The 11297-nt window shown below is 42.2% G+C and overlaps 1 protein-coding gene across 5 annotated transcripts in view; it reads left to right on the top strand.

Moving 5' to 3' along the window:
- The window catches only part of KNDC1 (kinase non-catalytic C-lobe domain containing 1), a 123559-nt gene that overhangs the window by 92769 nt on the left and 19493 nt on the right, over positions 1-11297 (top strand). For all 5 annotated transcript variants that reach the window (XM_034777261.1, XM_034777260.1, XM_034777264.1 and 2 more), the window contains 5 exons: positions 5687-5780; positions 5892-5989; positions 6292-6503; positions 10251-10364; positions 11064-11211. In XM_034777261.1, the coding sequence (XP_034633152.1) occupies positions 5687-5780; positions 5892-5989; positions 6292-6503; positions 10251-10364; positions 11064-11211 (666 nt within the window). The remainder of the gene's footprint in view (positions 1-5686; positions 5781-5891; positions 5990-6291; positions 6504-10250; positions 10365-11063; positions 11212-11297) is intronic.

The following is an 11297-nucleotide window of genomic DNA, read 5'->3' as shown; positions in this document are numbered from 1 at the left end:
TACAGGTCCATCAATGGCTATTAGCCAAGATAGTCAGGGACACAACCCCTATGATCTGGGTATCCCTAGCCTTTGACTGCCAGAGGCTGGGACTGGACAACAGGGGCTGTGTTACTTGATAAGTGCCCTGTTCTATTCATTCTCTTTGAAACTTCTGGCACTGGCCACTGTTGGAAGACTGGGTATAGGGCTAGTTGGACCATTAGTCTATCCCAGTGTGGCTGTTCTTAAAAAGGTCTTGATGAAAAATAGGTGTAAATGTGGTTTCTCCATGCACGAACTGAACAGGTTCTTTATCTTGGTTTTTACTTATATACTAGACCCGACTGGATAAAATGTTAGTGTCAGCTAAAATAGTGGCAGTGGCATTATCTGTTGTTCATCTGCTTCATTTGAACTGATTGCTGTTATCCCAGTTATTTGTTCAAGATCAGAAGTCTTCTTAAATTATCCTGTAGTTTCCAAACATCAAGTCATTTTTTCTTTTTCTGACAGTGATTGTGTACTGGTCATCAACTTTCTTTCACTTAGGCACTTGGTTTTTTTTTATTTAATCAGGTAATTTTCAAATTCATAAATTAGCTAGATACTTATTTTCCCATTTGTCCATCACTCTGAATCTGATGAATATGTAGTTATAAATCTTCAGCTAAGTGCACAGGGATTTAGTTGTGACTCCTATTAATGCTAATGAGCTAAATCTTTGTATACTTGTCAAAAACATACCTCTTAGTGATAGGATTTTTTTGCTCAAACTCAACTGCTAGTAAATCTTTCCCATTAAAAGTGAACCTATTTATCAATCACTTGTTTGATATATTAGCTGTGAACAACGTGTTTGCTGATCCTGCTTGCTCTGCTCACGGGAGTGCTGTCTAATGCGTTCAGTGAACTTGTCCCATTTAAAATGCTTTCTACTTCATATAACTGGGTCGCCAGTGATTAGCTTTGGACCAAGTGCAAAAGCCACCACTTTGAAAAGTGTCACACTTCATGCTTTAACATCCTTATTTCCTAATGAATGTCTCAGCAGATCTTCTTTTGTGATTCTCTTTGGTTTGCAAGTTTTAAATTTTATGTATCAGATTGAAATTATTGTTTTTCTTTCTGCTATGAATTATTTTTCTCTCTTCTACTAATTGCACTTGTACTGTTCCCATTTTGATCATTAAATGTAAAAATGTGCTCTAACTTTAATATTCTTGTACTTTTCTTATTCTGTGACTTTGTTTAGCTGTACCACGCTGCTTTTGGGGAGTGTACTCTGTAACGATAGAATATATAACATATTTTGAAGTGTCATGCCACATTTTTAATTTCTTATAATGCCCATAACTGTGATATATGAATAACTTATGGAAAAATCCTGTGGTATTTAATAGGAAATGGTCACTTTTCTATAGGTGTGTTTTGAACTCTATTGAACTCTGTTGGTTTAATCCTTATACAATTCTATAAGACTTTCCCATAAGCATTCTTGCCAGACCACTTCTTTTTAGAACAGTCACCTTAATGGGCCAGGCCACCCATTCAGTCTTCTCTCTTGGTCTGTAATTCATCTAGGAATGATGCCTACCTTCTCCTTGGGTATGTGAGGTAGGAGCTACTACCGTTGCTTCATTTGCCTTCATTTTTATGGTGAGTAAGGTTGAAGGTCAGACTTCACCTTGAGGAGGAGGTATTTGAATGCATGCCTACACCACTAAATCAAATTCCCTTCACAATCCAAGTAATGGTCAATAGAATATAGCCAGGTTAAGCATCTTTCACACAAATAAAAAAAATTGTAAATAAAAATGCCACACTCATCATATTCTAATATAATGTAAAAGTTAAGAATCTGAAGAGCTTCTCCTGTCAGTGTAGTTAATCCACCACTGTGAGAGGCGGTAGCTATGTCTATGGGAAAAGCCCTTCTGTTGTCAAAGCTCAGTCTACACCAGGATAACTTTGTCACTCAGGGATGGGGATTTTTCACACCCCTGAGCGATGTAGTTACACTGTAAACTTGCATCAGTATATCATAGAATCATAGACTATAAGGGTTGGAAGGGACCTCAGGAGGTCATCTAGTCCAACCCTCTGCAGGACCAATCCCCAGACAGATTTTTGCCCTAATCCCTAAATGGCCCCCTCAAGGATTGAACTCACAACCCTGGGTAGAGCAGGCCAATGCTCAAACCCCTGAGCTATTCCTCCCCCCCGTCAACATGGCCTTAGTATGGCAGATACTTTTTGTTAAATTTGCAGAGTGCAAAGCCCAACAAAACATATATAACTCTTCAGGGATTTCAGTTAACTTGTATGTATTTTAAATAATGGCTAATAAAGCCCTTGATTCTACTACTTTTCCTCTTACTGCTTTGAAGTTCTTCTCAAATACTAGAAGAGGATCATTGCACACAATGAAAGATACTAGGATTGCAAAAGAGTTTATATTTTTTGAAGAAACATGAACATATTTATACTTAGATGTATACAAATTAAATGACACCTTTTTTTTTTTCATTTACAAGACAGTTCTAGACATATGGAAAATGTATCTATCATGTTCTTCCTCATCTTATTCTAAAGTGCTTTCTAGTGTTTCATTGTCCCCTGGTAGCATGAAGAATTTCGGATATCCTTGTAGCTATGCCTCGACAATGTAAGTACAGTTTCAGTAGTTTGATCCCTCTAAGTCAAACTAAAATTCTCTTCCTGAAGCACATAATGACCTATTAGGAGAGGTCAAGTGGTTAATAGTCTTGTCCTCTGGGGCACCTCTTGGCTTCAAAACCTTTTGCTTCTGATTTTGAATGGCTTAAATTCAAATGCTTCGTCTCAAGAATAGCAGGATTAGTGCACTTGCAACTTAATGTCACTATCAGAAATCTGAAAAATAGCTTGAAGGGGTCTCTTGCTTCAAGAAGGACTAGTTAGATTAAAGTAAGGACCATATTCTTTTGTCTATCAGGCACTTTTATTGAATTAAACTATAGTTTGATTTTTTTCACCCAAGAAGAATACAAGTTATTGTATTCTTAGAAATGCTGTATCTTACAAATATGTTATTTTTATTCAGTATTTAAATTAATTTATGTACTTACCATAGCATTTCCTCTAAATATACCACTTTTGAAATGTAAGGCAGTGTCTCAAAGAAAAACCCACAGTGTCTTAATTATTTTAGGTTAAACAGGTTATAGTATTTCCTAGTCCCCTTTTTAAAAGTAATCTCTCTTTCTCTCTCTCATAAAATTTCTACTTTCAGTTGTGCTCTTTCATGTCACTTCTTAGGAGAATTCAAAGCTATCATGTTTTATTAATAATCTGAGATAATCCTACTGGTATACTAGGTGAATGTGGTGTTCTTCCGGGAGCCCCTTTTAATATCTCTGTTCAGTAACGTATCAATCTAGGACTCTTAATACCGTACTCATTGCTGTAATTTGGGCCTTATCCAAAGCTCACTGAATCCCAAGGAAGGATTTCCACTGACTTTGGTAGGGTTTGGATCCAAGCCTTTATTATGGTGAAGTCAGTGAGTGTCTTTCCATTTACTTAACTGAGATTGGATTGGGTATTATCTGAGCAGTTTACAAATTTTAAAACAAAAAGCATGCAAATACATGGGTCCCACGTCTTGGTTGGCAAAGCTGAGGTGTGGTGCAGAGCCTGTGGGTGGTGCCACTTTTGCACTTTGCCCAATCCTGCTACCATTTGGCTTAACTTGGAGGAGCCTTACAGATGCTTTATGTCAGCTGGTAATCATCCAAAAAGAGCCATTATACCTGTTAGGGAACAGCTGGAGTACCGCAGTGATTGAGTTATGTTCCCTTCTCTCTGACATGCTCATTACATGGGGCAGGGTGGAAGTCGGAGTGGTGAGTGTCTTAGAGACCGCTACCCTGCCCAGGAAGGAATCACTATGTAGCCAGTTACTCTGGCTTTAAAGATTTGGCCCATGTTCCTAATCACTGGGTACTTTTTGCATAAAATGTATAGGAGAAAAAGTCATGGTGAAATTAACCACATCATACCAATTAAAATGAAGATCATAAATACATGTAGCACAGGGGTGGGCAAACTTTTTGGCCCGAGGGCCACATCTGGGTATGGCAATTGTATTGCGGGCCATGAATGCTCACGAAATTGGGGATTGAGGTGCGGGAGGGGTGAGGGCTCTTTTAGGATGGAGCCAGAAATGAGGAGTTCAGGGTGCAAAGAGGGCTCTAGGCTGGGGCAGGGGGTTGGGGTGTGGGCTCCAGCTGGGGGTGCGGCTCTAGGGTGCAGGAGGGTGCTCTGGGCTGGGACCAAGGGGTTTGGAGGGCGGGACGGGGATCAGGGCTGGGATATGGGGTTTGGGCATGGGAGGGGGCCAGGGGTGCAGGCTCCAGGTGGTCATTACCTCAAGCAGCTTCTGGAAGCAGCGGCATGTCCCACCTCCAGGTCCTACGCAGAGGCACAACCAGGTGGCTTTGCGTGTTGCCCCATCTGCAGGCACTCCCCCTGCAGCTCCCATTGGCCACGGTTGCCCCGTGCCTGCCGCTACACGTAGGAGCTGGAAGAGGGACATGCTGCTGCTGCCGGGAGCCACGCAGAGCCACGGCACGCATGGAGCGGGGCAAGCCCCGGACCCCGCTCCCTGGCAGGAGCTCGAGGGCTGGATTAAAACATCTGAAGGGCCGGATGCACACCCCTGATCTAGCATTACAGCATTTGGATAGTTTTGCTCAGGTTGAGCTATAGATCTTGTTTCATTGACCTTCACGGAATTGTGGTAGACTCTGGGTGTGCACAATATACCAGTGTGTAATAAATTAATTTAAAAGATAGTATGTTTATTGTTTGTACACAAGGAAGAATGCAACATCACAAATCATTAGGCAAAAAAATGTGTTGAAGTTGGAACCCTGCACACCTCCCTGTAAATACCACTGGGGTGCAGAATCTGACCACTGTAAAATCTTATATACTGATTTTAAGTGAACCACAAATTGAACTTTAGTGTCAGATCAAAAACACATAGGGACTGTTCAGTAATATTACACAAGTCCAGTATTTTAAAGAATGTACATGCTGCATGCAGGTTAATAGATGGAATTATATCTTTGTTTTAAAAATATTCTAAACAACTTGAACAAAACTTAGATCTGGCATAAATGGATTCAACTTCCACTGGTTTTTAATGAGCATTGTTTCTACATATTCTAAGGCTGAGTGCAGCCATCTAATTTTTTTTGTTTATTTTTATTTTATTATTTACTATTTGTATTGCTAAGACCCCTGTACAAAACAGAGTGCTGTTTAAAACAATAAGACAGTCCCTGCTCCAAAAAGCTTACAATCTAAGTAATAGGCAAGAGACAACAAGTGGATACAGACAGACAGAGTGCAAGTAAACAATGAGACAATAGTAGTCAGCATGATAAGCAGTGGTCTTTGTGGTTTTTGAATATTCGGTTTTAATTTTAGATCAGCCCTCTTTGCACAAAAGTACAAAGAGGCTTGGTGTAACTTTCTCTTCTAGCAAAGATAAGTGTTACTATTTTTTCTTGGTGAATTTCCTGTTCCTATCTGTTGGATGTTCTTGCTTTTGTGTTATGTGAACCAACCTTTTTGTTCAATATAATCAAACTGCTTATCAGAACTACCCAGTAGTATAGTTTAACATTCAAATCAGAATGTTTTCCTTTTTTGATAGGAACTTGAACAAATACTAATGATTGAGACAAAAAATTATAGGAAAACTATAAAATTCTACCAGAAGCTTTTGCAGAAAGAGAGAAGAAACAAAGGTAAAATTACAACTGATATGCTAATAAAGGGATTGGCCTTTAGTCATTTCATATGAGTCTCACAACTGCATCAAAATGTGTTTTTGTGCTAAATGTATTTTACATTTTAAGGTTCTGAGGTTAAAAGTATGTTGCCCAAATTGAGGGGACAGCTACAAGAAATGAAATCCAAGGTGCAATTTCTTGAATTGGTGAAGAAGTATCTACAGGCAAGTCAGCTTTGAATTCACTTTATTTTTATTTGTTTGTTATACAGGTGTCTATAATCGTGTAACTGGATGCTCAAGTCAGTATATTAAGTTTAAAAAGTTTTAAACAAAAGTCATAATTTTACAAAGAACTTTTAAGAATGACTGACTGAAATTCAAGTAACTGTTTACTAGTCTTGTTAAAAAGAATGATTTTAAATGTGATTGTGGCTTTAAGTTGAATTGACTTTTCCTCCGATTTTTCATTTTCATAATTTTTTCAATTATTTCCTTTTACATTGCTTTGACTCTTCTTCACACAGATCATGTATGCAGAGCAGTGGGGAGTGGAATCATGTGCACTACCTACAGTAGTTAATATTACAAGAACTGATGTGTCGGATGTCAGCCCTTTGGATGAGTCGTCATTGCTCATATTCTATAATATGATAAAGCACCAATATAATAATCAAAACAGGTCAAGGATTCTACAAGCTGGGACACCACTTGGGTTAATGGCATATCTATACTCCAGGTATGCTGTATTCTATAAGTCCCTAATTTACAGAGCAGAAAAAACATAATTCAATTTAAAAATACAGAATTCATACAAATCTAGCTTCCATAAATAATGCTTGTCAGCATTATATAACTACTCCTTTGCTTGTATTAACTTAATGGTATGCAAAAATAGTATTTAATTGCCGTAGTCAGCATCCAAATGGCAAAAAAGGAAGCCAGGTAATAATGGGCCTGGTTGAAGGCCTGAGACCTGATCCAACCTCCCTCCCCCCCCCCCCACCATATTAAACCAGCCATGGGTGATGGGGGCAACATGATTCCTCTCCTCACATTTCTCCCTGGCACTCTGCCCAGGTTCTTGAACTAGGCACTAGATTTGGGTCTGATAGGGTTACCATTCGTCCGGATTTACCCGAACATGTCCTCCTTTTTGTGCTAAAAATAGCGTCCGGGGGGAATTTGTAAAGCACTCAAAATGTCTGGGATTTCCCCCCTCCCCCGGCAGAGCAGACCGAGCGGCTGGGAGGGCTGCAGGGAAGTCCCGGGCTGGATTCCGAAGCAGCTGTAGAGGAGCTCCGCCCTGCATTCTGAGCAAGTGTATCAGCACAAAGTGCAGCCCTCCCCTTTTGCAACTGGGAACGGTTTCTGCCATGCAGCGTAGCAAAACGGGAGCGAGAGCACTTTGTGCTGATACAAGCGCAGCTCTCCCCTGCAGCCCGGTCCGGCAGCACTGTGCAGGGCCAGGGACCGGGTTTTGTTGTGCTGGGGAGCGCAGCCATGTGTCCGGCTCGCACAGAGCCCAACACCCTGTTCTGAGCAGCAGGGTAAGGGGGCCAGGGGGCAGGAGAAGGGGCAGGGAGGTTCTGGAGGGGGCAGTCAAGAAACGGGGGGGGCTTTTTGGGGGGGGTGGAGAAAGTTTTGGGCAGTCAGGGTACAGGTAGGGGGTAGGGTCCTGGGGGGCAGTTGGGGGGGGTCTTAGGAGGGGGCAGTTAGGGGACAAGGAACAGGGAGTCTTAGGTAGGGGGTGGTGTTCTGGAGGGCAGTTAGGAACAGGGGTCCCAGGAGGGGGCAGTCAGGGGACAAGGAGCGGGGGGGTGGGGGGCTGGGAGTTCTGGGGGGGAGCTGTCAGGGGGCAGGAGTGGGGAGAGGGATCGGAGCAGTCAGGGGACAGGGAGCAGAGGGGTTTAGATGGGTTGGGAGTTCTGGGGGGGGCTGTCAGGGGGTGGGGAATGGTTGGATGGGGCGTGGGAGTCCCAGGGGTCTGTCTGGGGGTGGGGGTGTGGATAAGGGTTGGGGCAGTCAGGGGACAAGAGGCAGGGAGGCTTAGATAGGGAGTGGAGTCCTGGGGGGCAGTTAGGGGCAGGGGTCCCAGGAGGGGGCAGTCAGGGGACAAGGAACGGGGGGAGGGTTGGGGGTTCTGGGGGGGCGGGAAGTGGGAGGGGCAGGGGCGGGGCTAGGGCGGGGCTCCTCCCGTCCTCTTTTTTGCTTGCTGAAATATGGTAACCCTAGGTCTGAGGCCTAGTATGCACCTAAAAATTAGATCAACCAAGCTACATGACTCAGGGCTGTGAAAAATTTTGCCCCCTGTATGCCGTAGTTAAGTTGATCCGACCCCCACTATAGATGCAGCTAGATTGAATAGCCACTACGTCTTGCAGAGGTGGATTAATTACATTGACGGAAATACCCCCTCCACTGGTGTAAGAAGCATCTATACTACAGCAGGGTAACTGTACCACTTTCACCGCTGTAGTGTTTGAACAGATGGACTGTCGTGATCAGAGCCGACGGGGGCAAGGGGAAGCCGTTACAAATTACTAGGGCCCGGTGGTCCGGAAGGGGTCCCGGGGCCGGGCTTCCCCCCCACTCTGGTCGGCCCTGTTTAGCCGGTCCGCCCTTGCTGGGGGGCCTGAAAAAAAATTTTCACCAGGGCCCGAACCCGCTCTCAGCGGCCCTGGTCATGATGGTATGTAAACTCATGTCTTGGCCCCCGAAAACTATCAGAGCCTCATAGTCTAGTGGATATGGCACTGGATTGGGACTTGAGAAACTTGGGTTTCATTCCCAGTTCTGCCAATGACTTGTTTTAGGACTCCTTTTCCCCATCTGTAAAATGAGGATAATAATGCATATCTCCTTTTGTGAAGTGCTTTTGCGATTTATCAGTGACAAATGCTACATAAGAAGTAGGCATCACCATTTTCCTCTCCAGCACTGGATGAATATCAGTATACTTGGGCATTTCATCAGCTTCTCTCACAAAATTTACTCCTGGGAGAATTCTGCACCACTGCAGAATGCAGAATTTTGCAGACTTCCCTGTTTCTCCCCCCCCCCACCACCCCAGAATTTCTGGCCTTCACTACGGGCCACTGGATTCTGCAGAGCCCAGCTCACAGTCACTGGCTGGACTGGAGGCTGCATGCTTTTTGATCCTCATTCTCTCAGGGAAGGGAGAGGGCCTGGGAGACCCAGCCAGCTCTGGCAAAGGATGAAGAAGGACGGAGCCTCAGCACACCATGTCCCCCAGTGGGACAGTAAAGAAGTTGTGGGGAGTAAAGGCTCTGGGGGTGCTGGTGTCTGGACTGGGGGCTGCCCTGTGGCTGGGCTCTGTGGGGAGAGGGGTCTGGTGTCTGGGCTCAGGGCTGCCCCGTGGCTGGGCTCTGGGGGGTTGGGGGAGGAGCTGGTGTCTGGGATGGAGGCTGCTCCATGGCTGGGCTCTGGGGGGATGGGAGTGCAGGTGTCTCGGCTCTGGGGGCCCCACACAGCCCCCTCCAATATCCCCCCCCAACTGGAACTGGGTTGTTGTAGATGTTTCTTTGAGGCATCTTTTTTGCTGTTGTCTGTATTGTTGCTGGGTATTTTGAAATAAATTACCAAAATAATTGAAATTGGAGTGATTATATTGCATTTATTGACAAATAAAATATGCAGAATTTTGCATAATTTTAAAATATTCGGCACATAATTTTTATTTTTTTGGTGCAGAATTCCACCAGGAGTAAGAGTTTTAGCTGATTTCAGTAGCATTGTCCAGCATATTGTTTCTAGTGTTTTCTTCTAGCCATGGTACACATAATATTTTAACGATAAAGGAGCTAAAGTTTTTAATAAAGAAACATGAAGTTCAGGAATTGAAGTTACTGGTTCTTAAGAAATAAAAATATGAAAAATAAGAATATTTCAGTTGTAACTAGATCAAGCTGGAAACTTTCCAGAAGAACAGTTCCATCACAAACTGTTGTTTTGACAGAGGTGAAATGTTCCACAGGAAATTAAAATGTTGATGAGCCCCATGCAGAATTCCAGTGGAAACCAGTCTGGTTTCTTGCCAGCTCCCCTGCCTGCCTCTCTATCATCCTGACTGCACCAGACAATCAGTACTTTGAACAAGAAAATAAGATCCTTCAAGCAGTATAAATAAGAGTAGCAGCTTTTTTAATCATTCTAAAACCACCGAATATATCGTATAAAAATTAAATTAAAAAATAAGAATGTGGAAATTGAGATGGTTAATTTGGAATTTTTCTAATTTTGAAAAGTCAAATAATTAGTTTAATGTTTAGAGTTCCCATCATGGAAATTCCAAATTTTTTTTTTTATTCCAAAATGGAACTTTTTTTTTTTAACTTCAGAATTTTCAATGGAATGGGAATTCAGACTTTCAATCTGCTCTAGTTGTAACTTTTTTTGTTGCTATGCTTTAATACAAGAAAAACTATATCATTGCTTATCTGAAGTTTTTTCTTGTATCCCACAGAAATGCATTTTTAGAAGGTTATGTACAGCAGTTCCTCTACACATTTCGTTATTTCTGCACACAAGAAGAATTGTTGAAGTTTCTTCTTGATATAATCAGCAGCACTTTATCCAGGTACAGTAAGTTTCTGTGAACAAAACTGTCAAAGTGCTAGAGACTTTTCTCCCCAATGTGAAAGAAGTATTTCTAAAAAGAAGCACCTAATTGAGTTGAATTTTGTTTCTTTTTAAAAAAAAAAAGATTTTCTTGTGAATAAAGGAATGTCTGCACTGCAAGCGTTGCAGAGGCACAGACATTTTCTACATCGACAGAAGGGGTTTTTCTATCACAATAGTAAATCCATCCCTTCCAGGGATGGTAGTTAGGTCAATGGAAAAAATCTTCCATCAACCAAGCTGTATCTGCAGTGGCGCTTAGTTCAACCTAACTACATTGCACACGGCACAACATTTTTGTTATGATGTAGGTAGGTCGACTTAAGTGTTAGGTGTAGACCAGGCATAAGAGTGGAACACCGTGAAAATAGTGTAAGTTCTGTACCAGGCAATATGTTTTCTTCCTATTTCCACTCTGAACTACTATTGACTTCAGTGGGGGTTTTACCTCAGTAAGTAGCTGGGTATTGGGACATTTTTATAAATGAAACTTTTGTTCCTCTAGAGGTGTAGATGCCAGAGAAAGGGAGACTTGGTTTTTTTGTTTGTTTAAGTAATACAACTGGCAGAAAATTCTTGCACTTCTCTCTCAACCTCTTTTTAAGATTAGACTAAAATGACAGTTTCAGTGCACTCACTGCCTTTCTCATATTACCAGTGCAAATGGGGATCCCACCTCTCTGCTTATCAAAATATACAACCGGAGTTTCTACATTCTGCAGGCTTGGATTGAAGACTGTTATATTGTAGACTTTGCAATAAAAACTGATCTTTTGTGCATACTACAAGACTTTATTTCTTCCAAGGTAACTTGTTATAACTTGTTATTTTGGTGAAAGCTTTAAGTAAAATGTCAATTAAAACAAATGTAGTTATGGTATATAAGTAAACG

Source organism: Trachemys scripta, chromosome 7 (genome assembly GCF_013100865.1).
Source record: "Trachemys scripta elegans isolate TJP31775 chromosome 7, CAS_Tse_1.0, whole genome shotgun sequence".
Taxonomy (NCBI): Eukaryota; Metazoa; Chordata; order Testudines; family Emydidae; genus Trachemys; species Trachemys scripta.
The sequence above is the reverse complement of the archived record's forward strand: the minus strand, read 5'-3'. Positions and strand labels throughout refer to the sequence as shown.